Genomic DNA, 23,091 nt, shown 5'->3' with positions numbered 1-23,091 from the left:
GTAATTATAGACTAAACTAATGCACGCACTCCCACTCGATGTGGAAGGAAGTTGAACATAAATTTATGAATAAAAATGAAAACATCTATTATAATGCAACTAATTTAAACAAAGGGGTATTAAAGAAACTAATGTGTAATAATTTTTTAGTTATAAAATAATGCTCAACCATAAGAATTAATTCTACTCCTTATAATCGGTTGAAGGAACTCTTGAAATGAAATTTGTAAAAGAGTTCAATCAAGTTACTCTAAAATTGTTCCTCTCATGACAATAAAGTCGATGGAAAAAATGGTGTCTTGAGTATTTGACAAAAAAATGTGAAAATTTCTAGAAATGTTTGACATGGCCAAGCTAAATATCAGCCTAGAATATGTAAATAATGCATAAATATTTTTGAATATTTTTTTAAAAAAATTGTTATTCATGGATTCAAATAATTTGTTAAAAAAGATAACTTTTGTCATTTAAAATTTAATTCTTAAATCTTAACTTTGATCATATTTTTCAAAAGGAAAGTATTTTTCATAAGGAAAGTAAATATCAGTCTAGAATATGTCTCATTTTATGCTTGAGCTTTCTCTAGATAGAGAAATAGAATTTAGAGAAATTGAATACGCAGTGTGGTGATTTATTTGAAAGAATTCTGGGTGTTTTCATTCATGTGATGTGTCTAAGAGTTTATAAAAATAAAAAATAAAAATGAAGAGTTAAGAGGGAGAAGGAATATTTAGAGAGAGAAGATGAGAGTTAGAGAGATTGAAGATATATAAATGCATACAAGAGGTAGAAAGGAAAATTTTTAAATAAGGATAAATATGTAAAATTGTGTTTTAAGAATATTTATCCTTCATTTCAAACTAACCGCTCTCCTAATTTTTAGGTAAAACATTTTCAACATTTCTCATATATTCTACAAAATAAAAAATTGAAAAATTAATTTTGAAATTAAAATTTTAAAACATCACCTAACACTAGATCACTAATCTAGAACTAGTTTATTAAATTTGTAGATTACGGAGTATATAATTCCTATTTGAATATGATACTTATAATAATAATGAAGAATCAGAAGTTGAGTAGGATACAAAAACAACAAAATTGGAAACCCTATGATGGTGGAGAATTCCCTCTTTCCAAACTTCATTTGCTACACTAGTTCCTGGCCTCTTTCCAAACCCTAGAATCCACAACATGCTCTCATCAAGTCCTCTCAGTTAATAATTTATTCATCATTAGTTTCAATTTGCAGTGAGTGATTAACGAGATCGTTGGAGGAGGAAACTATGAGGGAATCCTTAAAGATGTTATCTATGGAACAATTTGTGGGTCGTGATTTGCCAAAGGTCCCTTTCCACCAGCTTCTCTTGGTGACAGAAGTCGCCGCTGATATGTACGAAGAGGAGAAATTAGGTGTTAACATTAAAACAGAGAGATCAATAGGCTCTTCTAAAGGTTCTGCGGCTGCTGACGACGCAGATGATTTCGTCTTTCCCATGCAAAAGGGGAAGCGGATGAAGAGAAAGAAACGCCTCCATTATAATATAATCGAACCCATAATATCCCACGTCTCCGTCTCATCATCGTCCCCATCAGCCTGCAAGGATCAGAAACATGGCCCCCTCGTCAACGTTCAACCGAGCCCAACAGAGAAGCCAAAATGGATTTTTGAAAAAGGTGAAAGCAGTAGTGCTGCAGGCGAGATGCCGCAACAACCACCGCCCGCACCCCTTGTTATTAATCCCATAGTCAACCCACCACCGCAAGTAGTAGCAGCACCACCGCAACCAACAGATGATCATCAAAATGGTGACGAATTAATGATGGTTATGCCTCAGGAGTTGCAAGATTACATTAGGGCGAGCAGCGGCTCTGACGTTGTGTTCATTATAGAGAAGCAGTTGTCGGGAACGGATGTGAGCCCCAGCCACAGCCGGTTATCCCTTCCCCTCCTCCAACTCAAGGCCGACTTCCTGACGGCAGAGGAGAAGGAGACGTTGTCCGCGAGAAATGCCAATGGCAGGCCCGGCGCGATACAGGTGTCGCTGATACCGCCCACGCTGCAGCGCATAGCGGTGAGTTTCAAGCGGTGGGACATGAGAAAGAAGGCGGGGAAGGTGAGCTCTTCTTACGTCTTGGTGAAGCCATGGAATGAGGTGGTTGAAGAGAATGGATTGAGGGAAGGAGATTGGGTACGCCTGTGGTCATTCCGGTGTGCTTCTCAGCTCTGCCTCGCCCTGGTTGAGGTTCAGCAGCCGCAGCCTTAATGGCATCTTGCAGTTATATGTAGTACACACAGGTTTTCTTGGTTTTTCTTTTTTTCTTTTTTCTTGTTTTTTATGTTGCTTGTGTACTGAAAATTACTCATGACCAGGTAGTTTCTTATTTGCCTAAGTGCAAAGAAAGAAAAAAAAAAAATGACCTAGTTTGAAATTTGTTTGTTGGTTGGTTGGTTTTAACTTGTATTTCCCCGTAAAATGTGAGGATTTATTAATAAATAATTTGAGATGCCGTCCTCTTTTAGCAAAAAAATAAAATAAAATTTACAATACAAATGATATCATGTTTTATGTTCTACCTTTGGTTATGCATAAAAAATCAATTCAAGCATATGAAAAAAAAATTATAATTTTATTTTTTAAAAAAATTAATTAATTTTGTCTTATGTGTTTGGCCATAAGTTAACAAATATTTCATATAAAATTTCATTCTCCTCTCAAATAAGAATAATGTATGATAGGAACTATTATTTTAACATTTAGCTTCATCTCATTGAACACAATATGCATATACTCAAATGTTATTTGTACTTAACAAGGAAAATACACATATCTAAATTCAAAGAAAAAACTCTTAGAATCACAATATACATAATCTCATCAAATATATTTTGATGAGATGAAAGGAAAAATTACAAGAATCAAAAGAATTAATATTAACGCCAACTTCTCGATTATCAGTGTAGAGACCTGGAAAAATATAATAATAAAAATAATTGGAAAAGGAGGATTTTTGAGTTCGTGAAGAAAAAAACCGCAACGGTTTTCTGGAGCATTAAGAAAACCGTCGATGGTTGTATAGTTTTACCACAGTAGGGTAAGTGGGTAAACGGCAAAAATTGAGCCGATTAAAGAGAAAACCGGCGACGGTGTAATGACCTCAAAAATCTTAATATAAAATAAAACATAATAAATAGAAAAGTCAACCCGAACCCATGGGTAATGGGGACACCTGTCAATCACAGCGAAAACCTAAGCAGCAGTAAATATAAATCACATTTTCAAAACCATAGAATACATAATACCAGAATCTATTGTAATTCCATAATACTATGTTTATATACAATCTCCAAATGTGTCAAAATAAACTTAGGATCATACAACAAAAATCTCCTGATCGTAGTACAAGACTTACCCTCCTAACGGGGTAACTCGATAAACTTAATGGCGACCTTGACCCGCCAGTCTCTCTGGGTTTCCTGAAAATCATTTAATGTTCGGGAGTGAGACACTTCTCAGTAAGGAAAAATAAACTAAATACAGTTGTGTGGCAACATGAATATTTATTGCAGTTATACATACTCAGTACGTTTCAAATATCTAAAAACATACATCATAACATGGTGGAACAATTATATACTTTCATATTTTCTAATAATTCATGCTGATCATGAAATGTCTGTTATAGCTAATAATACTGAAAACACACCCAGAATGAATAATTAGTTGATGTCATGTATTACCCCCCATAACGGGTTGTGCCGCGAGACCCGACAATGGCTGGCTGACCACGGCCAAATCAAAAATGTCTGTAAGTATGATGGGTCCACCACACCCTGGTCCGGACTGCCAGATGGACGTCCACACTCTACACTGAAAGCCACATCGACTATCCATCTCTCACCCCCTCGTGGGGTGGTTAGCACTAATCTGATCATAGATATCTGATCTATAAGCTACGGTACCGTGCTTCTGAACTGAACTAAACTAACATCCGGGTTCTGAAAACATATAATACATGATATTATAACATTTTTCATCATTTCATAAATATGGACTCGCGTCGAAATCATTCCATATATACGGCCTTGCGCCGAACATTTCATAAATACGGTCTTGCACTGAAATCATTTCATATATATATATACGGCCTGGGGCCGAAATCATTTCATATATATATATACGACCTCGCGTCGAAATCATTTCATATATATATACGGCCTCACGGTATATAATGATAACTCGTAAGTCCTCATCAACGAGACACGTGTCCCCATCGACGATCCCAATAAGCCTACGAACCCTTCTTAAAAATCCCATTTTCACCCTATTTTATTATTTAATTTCTATAATTTTTCAGGTCTCTACACATTATATCTAGGGTTGGTATTTCTATTAATCCAATGATAAAGCCAATGTATAAAACCAATAATCTAGCTTGGCGAGGACAAAATAAAATTATAAGGCAATATTAGTAAAAGTTCATTTTCACCTTATTATTTAATAAACTTTAAAAGTCTCACACCTTTTAGAGTAAGAGGTTTAAAAAGAATCAAACTACTAATAACCATATCGATAACTCAGTTCGATAAGAGTTTGTTAATTCATTCATTTGTTTAGTAAATAAGATTGGGCAAGTATATTAAGGTCCGATTTGAGTTTGGTTTGATAAGAGCTCATGAGCTTATTCGTTTATATAATAAATAAGATTGAGCAAACATATTAAAGTTAGATTTGAGCTCAACTTGAACTAGAGTCAAGTCAAAAGTTTAATAAACAAATTTGAATATAGCAAAGTTTAGCTCGCCTCATTTGCAACCCTAGGCAAGCACAAGCCAACTTTTTCATGTTGGAGGTTTCAAGCTCTTCAAACAAAAACACCATGAGCAAAATCATATTCATCCAAAAAGAAGTTGTCAAATCTAAGATCAGGAATGAGCATGGTCATGATATAGGAATGGGAGATGCGCAGCAACTACTTAGAAATTTTTTTTAAGTTTACATTTTGCTAAGTACCTCAATTTGCCCATTAAAACAAAAAAATAATATTTTTATGAAAAAAACTAGATTCAAATATTATATGCATATTCGATTTTAGTAAAAAAAAATAAATAATAATAATAATAATAATATTGGTAATGGAAGTTTGGCATTGCCCCTTAAATTTTCAAAAGCACTAAGAAAGTTCATTAAGAGGTAACAAAACGAGATGATTTTTTTTTTGCTGGCCAGTGTATTAAAAGGAGAAATAGGAAGTGAAAAGAACAAAAAATGGGATAGGGGCTTGCCAAGAAGTAATTAATGTATTTAATGAATGATGGAAAGCATGTGTCATTGCTAATAAAATCACCTCAAATCAAATAACTAGATAGACAAACTCTATCAAACACAAAGTTCACTTTTTTTTATTATTTGATTGTGATTTTGTTGATTGGAGAGGGTAAATATGGGAACTACTGTGATTTTTGGAGAAGTGTTGGGATTGGGAGAGTTTTTATGAAGACTTGACGTACACACCAATTTTATCAAAAAGTTTAAGTTTATTGAGTCTTCAACCTAATCATGTATATAAACACTCATCATCCACTCTATTTTTTAATTATGGAATTCTAATAATCTCTTTCTCACTTGTGAGTTACAACCAATCTCCTTTGAACAAAAGCATTCTTGATCGCTCAGTGTGTCTAATTCTATCTCTCCTCCTTGAACATAAACAATCGATCTCCTTTGTGAATGCGGGAATTCTCCAACAGTTGCTCAAAATGGATCTAACCCGCATGCCTCACATGCTTTGAATTGCATTCCATGTGTCTTCAAACCAATCTTACCTCCCTTGTCTTGATCCTATTAAATGATCCTTAATAATGTCGATCATAGACTTGATCCTCTAATGTTGTAGTTTGTGACTCATATCGAATGGAACAAACATGCAGAGTGAGCAGGTTGAAGAAAACAAGGGAGCTGTTTTGAAGAATACCGTCCACGGTTTGATGTAGGTACATCGACGGTTTCCTCCAGTGAAGGAAAACCATCAACGGTTTGATGAAACTATCAACGATTTTGTCAGTGTTGTTTTTGAAATTTGAACTGGGATGATCAATAGGTTGGGAATACAGAGGCAAATCCTTCGAGGATTGATAAAGGGGTATTTGAGAAATTTTCTAATCCCTATGTACATGTAGGGTTATCATAAATACAATTTTGTAACCCTAGTCTTGATTGATAGTGAAATTCAGTTGTCGTTTGCTCCCATAGACGTAGGAATTCTATCGAGCCACCTTAAATCTTGTGTCTTTTATTGCTTTCATTATCTTTGTATGTTTTCTTATTGCTCATCGTAATTATTGCACCACACGATTGTTTCCGCATTCATTCGCATAACAATTGGAATTAGAGCATTTTAGTCATATAATTTTCATAAAAAGTATACATAAAATATTTTCGTAACAATATCATTATTTAAATAAATATTTTTTTCTATATTATTAGTATTATTTACTTATTTTTCATAATTTTTAGTTTTAAAAATAATAATTTAATTATATTGTCATGGTTATGCCAATAATTGACTCGACTTAGCCAGTCGGTGTTCACTTCGTTTACAGGTTAAATTTTCAAAATATATTACAATTAGTTGACCAAAACTTTAACTTAATTTATTAAATTAATGTCATTTTATCAATAATAAAATTTAATCTTTTTCACTAAACTTAACAGTTGACTAGTAGTCCATTAGTGGAAGGTTCATCTTGTCAATAAACCTTGAGAGATTTTGTGGTAGTTTTAAAAATTCAGGGTGTGTAGTGTCATATTCTAAAAAGTGAGGTATCATTGAATTTGATCTCATTATTTAAGAGTAGATTTTAAAATTTATGATTATTGAAAAATTTAAAAAGGTTTTTATGCTAGAAATATAATTATTATTCATATGTCTCAAGATGTTTATTTGGATTCCAAAATAAAACCAAACATAAATATGAGACTCTTATATACATTTTTTAGGACCTTAATTAATAAAAAAAATATTCCCATGATCAGATATTCCATTCATGTAAATGAGATTTATGAGAATATCAATAATTTTATAAAAATATTTTTTTATCACAAACCAAGCAACCCCTTAATTCATATTTTGTGTGATAAAAGTATAAAAGATATAAGATGAGCCAAAAAAAGATGGCCTTAGCCAATTTATATGATACTGCATATATGCCACTTGAACAACATGTAATTGCATATGTATAATAGCGTAAAATATTTTATAATTCTTAATTAAATATATACATTTTAATTAAAGAAATTAATAACATATTGTCATAATTTATTTTATAAATATTAAAGTATGAATATTCAAATTTATTTATAAATCCTATTTATATATTTTTTTTAAACTAAAAAATTAAAACATATGATGCTATTATAACACAATGTAAATATAGTAACATTAAAAAAATTTAAAAATATAAGATACGATAAGACATAAATAATATTCTAGCTAAAATATGATTTCTCTTATCAATAGTTGATTAATTTGATAGAAGGTAAATTAACTCTCGATGAAGTTAGGGAGCGAGATCAGAGTACGAGTATAAATACTATGTGGTTAATTATAGCTCTTTATATTTATATTTGACTATTTGATAATAATTAAAAATCAGAATCAAAAGTTGTAAAGTTAGCAACAATAAAAAAATTGAATAATTAAAAAAGAAGAATTCTTCTGCATATAAAGATTGGACTTAGTAATAATTAATAAACTTGTGACTCCCTCATGTTAGAATTCAGTAACTCACACTTTATAGCATTAGAAAGATAAGTATGTTAATAAATAGAGCTGATAACAATAAACAGAGTTCTTTTGGGCAATTAAGCAAATAGCAAATTCAATTCACAGTTGCTGAGAGTTTAATAAAATTAACCAGGGCTCTAGTTAATTAGCTAATCAATTCTTGTAATTTTGCAATTTATCTTTGATTTTGATTTCCATAAATGCATTATCCAAATATCTCCATGTGAATGTTAATTACCGCACATGTTGCCAATGAAAGTCCCAAATTCGATTAACTCACATGTTTTTGGCATGTTACGTTTTTTTAAAAAGAATTCACAACCCCAAAATTAATTACATGGAATAATATCAATTTTTAAAAAGTTGAAATTAATTATATATCTTTTTAGACTTTGTATGTACACTCACATGTCCATTTTGAATTTTTAAATTTGGACATTAAAATTATATTAAATTAAATTGAATTTTTTTATATAAATATTTAAAAAATAAATATAAGGTAGGAAGAAATGTGCATGGGCTTGGGTTTGGTTAGTTGTTTAATTTGAAAAAAGAGAAAAATGAGTCCCAAAGTTTATAATATAAAAACAGGGCTAGTCAAAGTTAAGGTGACTCGACCCATTTATTAAGATCCAATATTTATTAGATATTGTTTTATCGTCATCAAAACAAATCAAACCTTTTTTTTTTTTTTTTGATAAAAAGAATTTAATCACTGAAAAGTGTACAACTTTTAGGGAAGTCCTGCTCTATAATTATAGGCTAAACTAATGCACGCACTCCCACTTGATGGGGAAGGAAGTTGACCATAAATTTATGAAAAAAAAACTAAAACAACTATTATAATGCAACTTATTCAGACAAAGGGGTATTAAAGAAACTAATTTGTAATAATTTTTTAGTTATAAAATAACGCTCAACCATAAGATTATAATCGGTAGAAGGAACTCTTGAAATGAAATTTGTAAAATTGTTCCTCCTATGACAATTAAGTCGATGGAAAAAAATTGTTATTCATGGATTCAAATAATTTGTTAAAAAAGATAACTTTTGTCATTTAAAATTTAATTCTTAAATCTTAAATTCTAGAAATGTTTGACATGGTCAAGGTAAATATCAGTCTGGAATACGTAAATAATGCATAAATTTTTTTGAATATTTTTAAAAAAAATTGTGATTCATGGATTCAAATAATTTGTTAAAAAAGATAACTTTTGTGATTTAAAATTTAATTCTTAAATCTTAACTTTCAAGATATTTTTCAAAAGGAAAGTGTTTATTTGGTCACTATAAAAATTAGAAAAAAACTAAAAACTAAAAATTAAAAAAACTTGAAGGTAAAATAAAATAAAAAATTAATTAAACATGTGCTCATGTTTGTCCTTAGATAGTAAATGTCGTATTTTATGCTTGAGCTTTCTCTAGATAGAGAAATAGAATTTAGAGAAATTGAATACGCAGTGTGGTGATTTATTTGAATGAATTTTGGGTGTTTTCATTCATGTGATGTGTCTAAGAGTTTATAAAAAAAAAATGAAGAGTTAAGAAGGAGAAGGAATATTTAGAGAGAGAAGACGAGAGTTAGAGAGATTGAAGATATATAAATGCATACAAGAGGTAGAAAGGAAAATTTTTAAATAAGGATAAATATGTAAAATTGTGTTTTAAGAATATTTATCCTTCATTTCAAACTAACCGCTTTCATAATTTTTAGGTAAAATATTTTCAACATTTCTCATATATTCTACAAAATAAAAATTTGAAAAACTAATTTTGAAATTAAAATTCTAAAATATCACCTAACACTAGACTAGTTTAGGACAAGTTTTTTAAATTTGTAGATTACCGAGGATACAATTCCTATTTGAAAAAGTTTGAATATGATATTCATGATGATAATGAAGAATCAGAAGTTGAGTAGGATACAACAACAACAAAACCCAACAATGTATATGGAAACCCTATGATGTTGGAGAATTCCCTCTTTCCAAACTTCATTTGCTACACTAGTTCCTGACTTCTTTCCAAACCCTAGAAGCCACAACACGCTCTCATCAAGTCCCCTCAGTTAATAATTTCTTCATTATTAGTTTCAATTTGCAGTGAGTTATTAACGAGATCGTTGGAGGAGGAAACTATGAGAAAATCCTTAAAGATGTTATCTATGGAACAATTTGTGGGTCGTGATTTGCCAAAGGACCCTTTCCACCAGCTTCTCTTGGTGGCAGAAGTCGCCGCTGATATGTACAAAGAGGAGAAATTAGGCATTAACATTAAAAAAGAGAGATCATTAGGCTCTTCTAAAGCTTCTGCGGTGGCTGATGACGCAGATGATTTCGTCTTCCCCGTGCAAAAGGGGAAGCGGATGAAGAGAAAGAAACGCCTCCATTATAATATAATTGAACCCATAATTTCTCACGCCTCCGTCTCATCATCGTCCCCCTCAGCCTGCAAAGATCAGAAGCATCGCCTCCTCGTCAACGTTCTACCAAGCCCAACAGAGAAGCCAAAATGCATTTTTGAAAAAGGTGAAAGCAGTAGTGCTGCAGGCGAGATGACGCCGCTGCCGCAACAACCACCGCCCGCACCCCTTGTTATTAATCCTATAGTCAACCCACCACCGCAAGTAGTAGCACCACCTCCGCAACCTACAGATGATCATCAAAATGGTGACGAATTAATGATGGCTATGCCTCAGGAGTTGCAAGATTACATTAGGGCGAGCAGCGGCTCTGACGTTGTGTTCATTATAGAGAAGCAGTTGTCGGGAACGGATGTGAGCCCCAGCCACAGCCGGTTATCCCTTCCCCTCCTCCAACTCAAGGCCGACTTCCTGACGGCAGAGGAGAAGGAGACGTTGTCGGCGAGAAATGCCAATGGCAGGCCCGGCGCGATACAGGTGTCGCTGATACCGCCCACGCTGCAGCGCATAGCGGTGAATTTCAAGCGGTGGGACATGAGAAAAAAGGCGGGGAAGGTGAGCTCTTCTTACGTCTTGGTGAAGCCATGGAATGAGGTGGTTGAAGAGAATGGATTGAGGGAAGGAGATTGGGTGCGCCTGTGGTCATTCCGGTGTGCTTCTCAGCTCTGCCTCGCCCTGGTTGAGGTTAAGCAGCCGCAGCCTTAATGGGATCTTGTAGTTGTATTAGTATACAGAATTTCTTGGTTTTTTTTTTTTTTTTTTCTTGTTTTTTAGGTTGCCTGTAGTACTGAAAATTACTCATGACCAGTAGTTTCTTATTTGGCTAAGTGCAAAGAAAGAAAAAAAAAAATTACCTAGTTTGAAATTTGTTCGTTGGTTGGTTGGTTTTAACTTGTAACTATGGTATTCCTCCGTCAAAAGTGAGAGTTTATTAATAAATAATTGGAGGTGTCACCCTCTTTTAGTAAAAAAAAAAAAAAAATAACAATGCAAATGATATCATGTTTTATGTTCTACCTTTGGTCATGCATAAAAAATCAATTCAATGAAAAAAAAAATTATAATTTTATTTTTTAAGTAAATTAATTAATTTTGTCTTATGTGTTTGGCCATAAGTTAACAAATATTTCATATAAAATTTCATCCTCCTCTCAAATAAGAATAATGTATGATAGGAACTATTATTTTAATATTTAGTTTCATCTCATTGAACACAATATGCATATACTCAAATATTATTTGTGCTTAACAAAGAAAATACATATATATGAATTCAAAGAAAAAACTCTTAGAATCACAAAAATACATAATCTCATAAAATATATTTTGATGAGATGAAAGGAAAAATTACAAGAATCAAAAGAATTAATATTAACACCAACTTCTTGATTATCAATGCTTTTGGTGCATCAGTTCTCATGAGAATATCCATCTTGATTGGTTTTGTCATAAGTGGTGAATTGATCCAATAAATTGAATGAAAGCCCAATCTACTCTTTCAAACAATAAATGAAGCTTGGGTTTAGTGATTCAATTACCATGAATTGATTTTACGTACTTAACCTATTTGAGTAAAAGTTCACAAATAATATTTTTATCAAATGTCCTTCAATTCTGGAAAGCTTATAAGTGATTGGTTATGACTCTTTATAGACCATTTGAAAGATTATGTTCAATGATTCAACAATAAACAATGGAGGAAGTATTTAACTCTTAGGTTTTTGCTTGAAATGGTCCACTGTCTATATTTTTGAACCAATCTTAAGCACCAAAAACTTACATTTGCAATTTGGGCTTAACTTCTTGTGCTCCCTCAATTTTGGAACAAACTTTGTTTGAGAATTAGATATTCAAGTTCACCATATTTAGATTATAAATTTGACTGCATAATATCTAATATTTGTTAATATGCCTTCGCAATAACTTCAATTTTATTCTAAAACGTTGTTGAGAAATTATAGAGACCCAGAAAATAATAGCAATTAAATAATAGAGAGAAAAGATAATAAATGGGAGGAAAAGGAAAATCCAAAAAAGGACAAAGTAGGGTTCGTCGACAAACTCCATTATATGGTTCATGGACGAGTTTCAGTGTCTCATCGACGAAGAGATACCGAGAGGGGGGAATTCAGAACCTTTGATTCGTCGATGAACTTATCATCCTTGTCGACAAACTCTCTATATAAGTTCGTCGACGAGTCGATGTGTCTTGTCGACGAAACCATGTGGCAGCAGTTTTTATATATGCACAAAATAATACTTTGGTGAGAAAATATTCATTTTATGTTTCTCTTTCTCTCTAGAATTTGGTTTCTATCACTTCTCTCTAAGATTTTAGCTTGTTTTTCCCCATTTTGATGATCAGAAGATGCCACGATGATCCCAAGGAGATTCTCTAACTTAGCGAGAACAGAACTTTGGTTTGAGAAGTTCAGGTACCATTTCAAAATTAGGGTAAGTAGGCTATTTTAGGGTTTATATGATTAATAGGCTTTTCTGAACCTAGATTTTGTATTAGATGAAAATATATTGAAGTTTGAGTTGACTAAACTAGGGTGTTGTGATTTCAGGATTTGGTTTTTGAACACCACATGCATGGACTGAGAATCCCAGCGGGTGTTTTCTTTTAAGGTTATGTCAGTGTTAGATCTTTGGAAGACTGGAGATAAAAATTAAAGTTGTTGAGTGTTGGTGCTGAAGCAAGGTGTATTAGGACACGATGTATAATCCAATGATTTAGGTTAGTTACCAGTTCTAATCGAGTTGTTTAAAAGATTAACTCAAAACTTGTTAAGTTAACGATGAAATTTTCTTGGGGTGGTATTTAATAAATTGAGAGCAAAATTTTAATAAGAATGGGAGAATGTAAGGACCTCAAAAATAATATGCATGGAAATGTAATATATATATATATATATATATATAAATTAAATTAAATAAATATTAATAAATATTATTAGTTAAATAATATAATATAATATAATATAATAATATATTAATATAATATGATGACACCACTCCAAAATAAGGGTAAGTAAGGTAATTTAGGGTTTAAGAGTTTATTTGGAGTATATAGGGCCTCGGAAGTGTTAAATGAGGAATATTCTAGGAAATGGGTTGATTGATTTGGGAAAAAACGTGAATTTAGGGAGTTTAGCAGGCCTCTCAGTAAGCAAGTAAGGAAAATAAATTATAACAACTATTTTTGAGAAATGAATTGTTGATTTAAAGTATGCGAAAATGAAATATGATATTTGCCTTTCGGTATTATGTTATAAGTATTAGCTAAAAAATGAATGACATGAGAAATATGATATAACAGGTTTATACTGGGAATGTAGTTGAAATTGGGATATATGATTTGCACTAAAGAAAATGAGATTATGATATATATCACATTTTTTCGTTTTTCAATAAAATCATTCTGTATGCCACTTTTCATCATTTCTGTATAAAAATCTCATTTCATCACAATTATGTATATAAAATATAATTAGATTTCCCATAACACATACTGAAATGTTTTATACAGAAATGATGTAATGGGAAATCTAATTATGTTTTATATACATAATTGTGATGAAATGATATTTTTATATGAAAATGATGAAAAGCGTGGCATACATAATGATTTTATAGAAAAACAAAGAAATGTGATATATATATATATATATATATATATATATGTGTGTGTGTGTGTGTGTGTGTGTGTGTGTGTGTGTGTGTGTGTGTGTTTGTGTGTGTGTGTGTGTGTGCAATTTACTGGTAAATAATGAAATGTGTTATATTGATATGTTTTATTGAGAAATGTATAAAATACGTGAGGTGAGATATACATTGTTTTAAGCATGGAATATACAAAAAATGCTGAGAATACTACTGATGTGATGAGATGAATGTGAATACTGAATTTTGAATATTGAAACGTGAATACTGAATTGAGAATATTGAAATGTGAATATAGAAAATGTGAAAATGAGTATCCTGATGGTCTGTTGCTGATAGAGAGCATCGTATTATTGCTAGTGAGGTGATAGTGCAACCACATGGTTTCGTGGAGAGTGTGGCGAGACAGTAGAATGGGCCAGTGAAAGGTTGAGATGCCCTCCATGGGTTTGGATTAGGATTGGGTAGGCCATTCGCACTACAGACACATTCTCCTTTGATCTAACCAGGTAAGCCAACCGCAGTTAAGTCCAATCTTTGGACCGCACCCTGTCACGGAGGGAAGCATGACAATAAGATGGGAATATCCTCAGAGCAGGCATTAGTTACAGACATGTAGTGGATTATATACTGGCAGAAACCCATGAGCTAGATTGTGATTACTCAGCACAAACACGATAATTAATAGCCATGGGTTACAGACACGTTGTGAAATATACTAGAGGATACCCATGGGCTAGAATGTGAAAATGGAAATGAGAAAGAAAAGCTTATGAATGCTATTGAAATATGAATATGAGAAAGAAGAGTTTGTGAGAGAAAATGGGAATATGATTTTGAGAAATAAGAAAGTATGTATATGATTATGAGAATGATAATAGAGCTTTTGAAAAATATGTTTTACACACATATATATGAATATGAGTACATATCTATATATTTTCTCCCAGCTATTATATGTATTAAAATGGAATGTGATATGATGTAACTAAACTTATGCCACCACACACTGTGAATAATTTATTTCGTCTTACTGAAAGGTGTCTCCCCAAATAGTTTTTTATTTTAGGGAATTGTAACAGACTAGGAGATTGAGCTCCGAGATAGAGGGGAGCTGGTACCCTGATAGACAGGGTAAGCATTTTGGTGTTGGGGAATGTGTTGTGTAATCCCCTAGGGTATGTTATGAACTTTTGAGCATGTATATAGATGTATAGAACTCTGGTTAAGTGTATTCTGGATGGTATGTAAATATGAACTTATGTTGTTAGGTATGTTCTTATGATGGATTGATTACCCGGTATCCCATGTCGGGTTGGGCTTTGATGATATATGATATCAGGGTTTTGATATGACAAATGATGATAATTATTTTTGTTTATTTAGTATTGGAAGGAAAAAAATGGTGGAAAAATCGGGCCATGACAGTTGTCCTCCAGGAACTGGTTGGAATTGGAGTAGTTTGAAATTGCAGCACTAACAGCAAGCAATAGGGAGCTTTTCGCTTCGAATTTGAATAATATCTTCTTAAAGAGTCTTCTCTCGTATGGCAGCAACATTCAGCTCCTCTTGTAAAGCCAAGTTTTGTTTCGGTGCCTCTGTGGTGACCTCGTACATCTCAGACACCTTATCTTCCAAAGAAAGGCTCATGACTGCTAGCTGAAAAATAGCAAGAAAAACAATAAGCATATGATAATGAATAGCAAAGTAAACTCACAAACATGTGAAAAGCGTACCTGGTAAGCAATATGGCAGGTAGATGAAACGAGGCTTTCAGTGAGCATCATTTTCAACTCATAAGCATCCTATAAGTATACAGTATGTCATAGGGCAGCACTAGAAAGCACAGGGTCATGCAAATCAAACCCCTCAGATATAGGGGCGGTGGGGGGAGGTTCCTAAGAGGGGACTTCATCAGCTGTCCCATGCACATCCTCCATCTAAGAGGACCTGTCTAGGTAGCTTCTCTTCTTGCTGGCCCTTTACCTTTTCTTTTTAGCAAGTAAGTTTTCAAAGAGGTTTCAGTCCATGCATAAAAAATAAAAAATATATATATAATATAAAATAAATAAATAAATAATTGGGTAAGTACAAGATGAAATAGGTATATAGAGTATCGTAAGGTTTACAAGAAAGAAGGACCGGATGGAACAGGACTGAGGTTGCATTGTACAAGGATTCACTCCTTGTGCAGCTCGGAATGGGGAATGATCCCTAGATGGGCCCCGACCAACTTGGAGCTCCTCAAGGATGGCTTGCTCCTTGGGAGACAAAGAAGGGAGATTAATGTTGTAGAGACCTGAAAAAATAAAATAATAAAAGAAATGAGAAAAATGGATTTTTTTCCTAAGGCAGGAGAAAACCAGCGACGGTTTTCTAAAGGAGTCAGAAAACTGGTGACGATTTTAGTTTTCACCACAGGACAGTAACGGTAATACAGTAATTTTGGGATGGTTAATAGGAAACTAGTGATGGTTTTCTAAGAAGCTAGGAAAATCGTCGACGATTTTTGGCTACAGAGTTGGGAGTATAAAGAGAAGTCGAGAGTAATTTGAAATTATAAAATTTAAACATTCTCTCTCTCTCTTACCTTTGACCTTCATTTTCGGCTCTGTTAAGCCTCATTTCAATGATCAGGAACCACTACAAGGTTCCTGGGAAGATTCTCTACATTGTAAGCGGAGCGGAATTTCAAACTAGGGTTCTAGGGCACCATCCCAAAACTGAGGTAAGGACGTTATTTAAGTATTTATGGATTGTTTATTTGAATTATGAGAAGTATAGGCTTAGAAATGTAAATATAAATATAGCTTGTACAGTTTTATTTGCAAAATTATAGTTACGTGGTTATGTAGAGTTACGGTATACAATATTTTGTAGAATCATGATAATATAGTGTTTTACAGAACCATGTTAATACATTATTTTATAGAATCATGATTATACAGAGTTTCATAGTACCATGATTATATAGAGTTTTACAGTACCATGATGTACAAAGCACAGAACCATGACACACAAAAATACAATTATATAGAAATACAGTTATACAAATTTATAGTTATTATAGTGTCATGGTTAATACAGAGAATTACAGAATCATGGAAAAACGGATAGATATTTTATAGAAATAGTATATATAGTATCAGACCCTAATGGAACAAAGTAGTTTATAGAGCATGGAACCATAGCTATACAGTATAGACAGTGCAACCATACGTCTTAGATAGATCTGGTACAACCGATTGTGCCACAGGTTGAGTAGAGGACACCTTGGTGTCCGGACCATGTGGAGTGGGGCCTTTCATTCTAGAGGCATATACAGATGCATATAGTTAGACTGGCATTGGTAGGCCAACCAATGTCTGGCCCCGCTTACGGGCTGCACAACCTAGTCATGAGGGGTTAAATCATGACATATAGCCATCTATGGAAGTTTTCAGAGTTTTATATATAATATACAAAGAACAGAGATTACATATTATTGATTGAAGTATTATTGAATAGAGAACTTGGAATCATGTATTTTAAAATGACATAAATGTGAGTTATTATACAGTCACTTGTAAATGATATTCCATATATAGTTTAATTAAAGGTATTATTATGTGCTTAAACTCATATGTCACACACTAGTTATAACATGTTTTCTCCTTACTGAGAGGTGTCTCACCCCAGCATTATAAATATTTCAGGTAACCCAAAGAGGCATGCAGGGCTAGCTCAAAGATAGAGGAAGCAGCTGAGTCGGCATAGTTTTGGTGTGAGTCTTGGGTTAAATGGTAAAGCCCTAGCATTTTGGGGATTTTTGGGAAACGTTGTACATGTATGTATATATTTATAGGTAGATTTGTAGTCCTCTAGTATTGTATGTTTTGGGTTATGTTTTGGATATTTATGTTTTCCTACTGCATAGGTGGTATACATGGTTTACACAAGTTACCACGGAACCCACTCTAGGTCATGATGATGATAGATGTTTATATACAGGGTAACATAGTTATGTTTTATAGTGACAGAAAAAAAAAAATGCTTAGAAATTTCAAGGCGTTACAAATGTGGCGTTGCCAAGCTGAAAAGGAAGGTGGAGTTAGATGTGGAGTAGGAAGAATAAAAAAAAACAAGAGGAAAGATAGGATAAACATCAAGAGGAGTCGACCAAGCGCAGAGCCCATGAAATTTCTACTCCCCAGATACGAAGAAGAAGCTAATTTTCCAATTATGGATAAATGAACAACCAAGGGTGAACAATTTGAATTATGGGAGGCAATTGACGTAAACCACCTCCTTCTCTACAGTGTGTTTCCTCATCTGATAGAAACACCGAAGTAAAGCAACTAAAGGTTCATGGCCTTTGAGGATGAGAAGAGATGCAAAGGACACCAGGGTGAGGTAAGAGTTAGGGGCCAGTTGGCAGGGAGCTAGGTTATAAAATCGCAATACATTAGAGAAAAAGGGGTGAAAAGGTTGCCTGAGACCAAGGTCAATATAGACCATGCATAAGCAAACCTCATTAGGACCAGGCTGTTGGGTTGATTCTGATATAGTGGGCAGCCTAAGTTGAATACCATCTGGAATTAAGAACAAGTGACATAGGTCACACAAATCTTCATAGGTCAGACGCGACCTAAGGTTACTTATAATAACTAGGGTCGTGGATTGAGCCTCAAAGGACTCCATCTCAAATGAAGGGATAGAATTTAAAAGACAAAGGGAAAAACAACTTTTACTCTTCCAAAAGAAAGATCAAAAGGCAAACATTCAACAATCTTTGAAGAATACTTGAAGAACACTTGAAGAACACAAAAAAACACATTAAGATCATGAAGAATGTATAAAGAACGTATGAAGAACAGAGAAAAAGTGATGTGCATACAAGACAAAATGCTAAGTGAAACAAATAGAAACAGAGAGATTTCAAAAGGAAGGATGAAAGGGCATACCTAACAAACGCAAAACAAATTTCCTTTGGAGACAAGGAAGGTATGAACGGGTGAGCCCCTTTTAAAGAGAAAAATTGGCGCGAACTTAATTATGGTGCAAATCTCACAAAACACACATCACAAGAAGGTGTGAATCACTAGGATGCATAAATTCCAAACAAAGCAAAAATCTCGAGAAGGTACACATCCCAAATAGGTACATATCTCGAACAAGTAAGCATCCCAAATAGGTATGTATCTCGAATGGGTGCGCATTCCAAAAAGGTATGTATCCCGAATGAGCATGCATCCCGAGTAGGAACTTATCCCTAAAAAACAATTACAAGCCTCGAGAACGGCTACAAGCCCGAAAAAGATTTCGAATTTCAAAAATACAACCCAGATAATAAGCAAAGCTTATGAGGCATGAAGGAATGGCCCAACTAATGAACAATGCTAATGAGGCCATAAGACAACCCAAGAAAATGGGCACGTCTCATGAGGCATGAAGGAATGAACCAATAGATAAGTAACGCTCATGAGGCCCCAAGACAGTCCAAACAGATGAGCACAACTCATGAGACGAGAAGAAATGGCCCAACTGATGAACAAAGCTCAAGAGGCCCCCAAGACAACTCAAGCAGATGAGCACAACTCATGAGGCATGAAGAAGAGACCTAACTGAAGTGCAACGCTCATAAGGCCTGAATAATGCCGAAGGAGATGAGCACAACTTACAAGGCATGAAAAAATGACCCTACTGATGAGCAACGCTCGTAAGGACTAAAGATAGCCCAAGCAATTGCTCAGCTAAAAGAGTTGCTCAAAAAGCTGCTTGGCTTAACGAGCATCACAAAGAGTTACCCAAAGAGTTGCTCGATTTAAAGTTGCTCGACTTAGAGTACCTCAAACAACTGCTCCGATTGAAGTTGCTCAGCTTAGAATACCTCAAAGAGCTGCTTGGATTGAAACTGCTTGGCTTCGAGTACCTCAAAAAGTTACTCAAAGAGCTGCTCAGTTTAAAGCTGCTCGACTAAAAAGTACCTCAAAGAGCTACTCGTATTAAAGCTACTTGGATTAAAGAGTAACTCAAAAAGCTGCTCAGATTGAATTTACTTGGCTTAATGAGTACCTTAAAGAGTTACTCAAAGAGATGCTCAGATTAAAAGTTGCCCAAAAGGCTACTCAGACTGAAGCTGCTTGGCTTAGAGTACCTCAAAGAGTTACTCAAAAAGCTACTCGGTTAAAGAATACCTCAAAGAATTGTTCAAATTGAAGTTGGTCAGCTTAAAAAGTAACTCAAAGAGCTACTTGGATTGAATTTGCTTGGCTTAAAGAGAACCTCAAAAAGCTAGTTGGTTTAAAACTGCTCGGCTTAGGAGCTTCTCAAAAGGCTGCTTGATTTAAAGCTACTCGGTTTAAAGAGCACCTCAAAGAGCTGCTCGGAATAATGTTACTCAAGGAGCTATTTGGATTATTCCATCCAAATAACTACTCGAAAATACACCAAAACCTTGAATAGAAATCAGCTTGGCATATAACTAAGTGGCTCAGACGAGCTAGTAGCACCGCAGATGAGTCGAAAACTACTCAAATGGAACCAAGGCGGATCGAATGAATGAAAAATGACTTAACCACCATGTACGCAACTTAGATGAGGCGGTAGCACCACAGACGAGTTAAAAACAGCTCATATGAACCCAAGGCGGCTCAGACGAATGCAAAACGGCTCGACAAGCGTGTAGACGGCTTGGATGAATGGAAAACGACTTGGCAAGCATGTATGCGGCTTTAATGAACCAGAAGCACTGTGGACAAGTCAATAATGGCTCGGATGAAGCAAAAGGCGGATATTTTCCAACAACACTTAAAGCCTTCGAACTTTGAAAACCATTTTTCAAAGATTCGAAACCTGGGAGGTGGGGGACAACTGATATACCCCAAAAATATCTTCGTTAAAGAGGGAGAGGGAAATTCGACTCCCTCATTAAAACGCCTTCCATAAACAATTAGGAGACTAAATCACCCAAATTGATGGGGGTAGTTACAAAACCCCTAAATCAATGTTGGCCAGAGTAGTTCACACAAGCACAATAATGCTCTTATAAATGTCATATCACCGTAGGGTCAAACTCTGCTACTATAAAAGGGGACGCGGGGAAGAGATAAGGATCATCTCATTCATACCTATTCTCTTACTGTTGCAATAGACCTCTCAACAAAGTCCCTTACTTAGGCATCGAAGTGATCCTCCGGAGTATACCCAGGCTCTTCCAAGCCATTCCTACCTTCTCTCTTTCAGGTGGTCGTGATTGAGGAACATCTCCAAGTATCGTTCAATTTCATTCAACAACAAATATTATTTTATATAACAAGAAAAATGATTGAAATGCACTCCTTTATTATTATTATTTTCCTCAAATGAAATTGGTTATCTAGTCTGGGCTTATAAGTTTTATGTGACTATCGAAATACAATTATTTAAGTAAATTATATTCAAGTAAATTCAACTATATCTTGATTAAATTATATTCAAGTAAATTCAATTATATCTTGATTATGGATTCTTGTAACACATTAGCTTATTTAATGCTTAAATTTCCACCCCAAAAACAAAAAAACTTTGCATACAGCTGTAGGTTCATGTAACTATCGTAATTCCAAAATAATTTAATTTTTTTTAGTAATAATTATGTCCTAATTAACTATAGTCAAATGATTTTTGGATCATTAATTACTTAATTGCCAACCGTTGCAAAAGAAATTAGACAATTAGTTTTAATAATCCACAACATATATATATATATATATATATATATATATGGTTTCATTCAAAATATTTCAATTAAACCAACAAATTAATTCTAAGATGTTGCTAGCTTGTTTTTTACTTTATAAACAATCAAATTAATAGTTGAAAGTATATTTAAAAAAAAAAGAAATTAAACAAATAAAACAAAGAAATCATTCAGTGAAGGTGTTTATAAAAGAATTAAACATGTATGCTTCAATTAATTTGTATTAATATAAATCTTCAATTCTTGTTTTGTAGAGAAGAAATTGAAACAAAATAACTATTAAATGATGACTTTGGCAGTAGCAATAAATGCGAGAATATTTACTTCCATAATGTAACATCCTCAAAATTCTCACCATTATATATATATATATATATATATATATATATATATATATAACCATATCTACGCAGCGGATATACAAGTCATACAACTATATATACTTAATAATATCATAATTCAGTACATTCAGACCATAGTCATATACAATAATTCCCTCCAGTATCATATACCCCAAAAATCCAAAACCCTGTCACAAACTTACCCTACAACCAGGGTAACCAAGTCAACTCTTTGTCCGCGAGCCTGATATGCTCACTTAGCTGGCTCAATTGAAAAGTGGTAAAGTAATAGGGTGAGACGATATTCAGTGAGTGGAAATATGCTATTACTAGTGTGTGGCGACCGAGTCGTAAAACTATAATATTAATATTTAAAACTACATGATCTAACAAATCTGCGAAACACATGTATAGTAGCTTAAAACATTTGTATCATATGAACTTTCTATCATTCATATTGCTATATCATACTATATATGACAAAAGCTATAAAACTGTATACATATACATATACATAATTGTGTTCTTTCCCTAGGACTCTGTATGTCATGATTTGACCCCTCATGACAGGGTTGTGCGGCCCGTAGGCGGGACTTAACCTGGATGGCCCTCCAGGTAAGTCATCATACTCTACTCTACCACAGCCCGACCAAACTGCATCCACTTCTAAACTCAAAACTGACTGCTACCTCATCAAACTGGCCCCCTCAACCCAGCGTACCGGGGAGCTACATCCTCTCCGAGCACAGTTTGATGGTACCCACACACAATCTGAGATATGTGGTTGCACTCTATCTGTATTAGCAACGGTATCATACTCTATAAACTGTATCTGTCTGTAATCTTTCCACAGGGATATGATACTATATATATACTATTTTTACTGTTTTCATTATGTTCCCAAAATAACCATAACACTAATAATTTATACTGTAAATATTGTAATATCTGTAGCATCTTGATGTTATAACTGTATAATCAATTTGTATTTTCTATCTGTATAATCTGTTTATATACTCTGAGTGTTATGAAATTTAGGAAAACATAACATTTTGTAAATACTATATATACTAATCTGAATAAACATTTGTGTGTGTGTGTGTGTGTGTGTGTGTGTGTATCCATCTGTAAAACTATTGAATAAACTATATATA

At 33.7% G+C, this 23,091-nt stretch overlaps 2 protein-coding genes across 2 annotated transcripts; both read left to right on the top strand.

The window, feature by feature from the left end:
* Positions 1–1,286: 1,286 nt before the first annotated feature.
* Positions 1,287–2,267, top strand: LOC131145760 (B3 domain-containing protein At2g31720-like). The gene has a single exon (XM_058094950.1). The coding sequence runs from the start codon at positions 1,287–1,289 to the stop codon at positions 2,265–2,267; it is 981 nt and encodes a 326-aa protein (XP_057950933.1).
* A 7,676-nt stretch (positions 2,268–9,943) lies between these two features.
* LOC131145759 (B3 domain-containing protein At3g25182-like) lies at positions 9,944–10,915 on the top strand. Its single transcript, XM_058094949.1, has one exon. The coding sequence runs from the start codon at positions 9,944–9,946 to the stop codon at positions 10,913–10,915; it is 972 nt and encodes a 323-aa protein (XP_057950932.1).
* Positions 10,916–23,091: the final 12,176 nt, after the last annotated feature.

Source organism: Malania oleifera, chromosome 13 (assembly GCF_029873635.1).
Source record: "Malania oleifera isolate guangnan ecotype guangnan chromosome 13, ASM2987363v1, whole genome shotgun sequence".
NCBI lineage: Eukaryota > Viridiplantae > Streptophyta > Magnoliopsida > Santalales > Ximeniaceae > Malania > Malania oleifera.
The sequence above is the reverse complement of the archived record's forward strand: the minus strand, read 5'-3'. Positions and strand labels throughout refer to the sequence as shown.

What these genes read in the sequence shown, in the direction of transcription:
- LOC131145759 (XM_058094949.1), top strand. Translation starts at nt 9,944, where the DNA reads ATGTTATCTATGGAACAATTTGTGGGTCGTGATTTGCCAAAGGACCCT.
- LOC131145760 (XM_058094950.1), top strand. Translation starts at nt 1,287, where the DNA reads ATGAGGGAATCCTTAAAGATGTTATCTATGGAACAATTTGTGGGTCGT.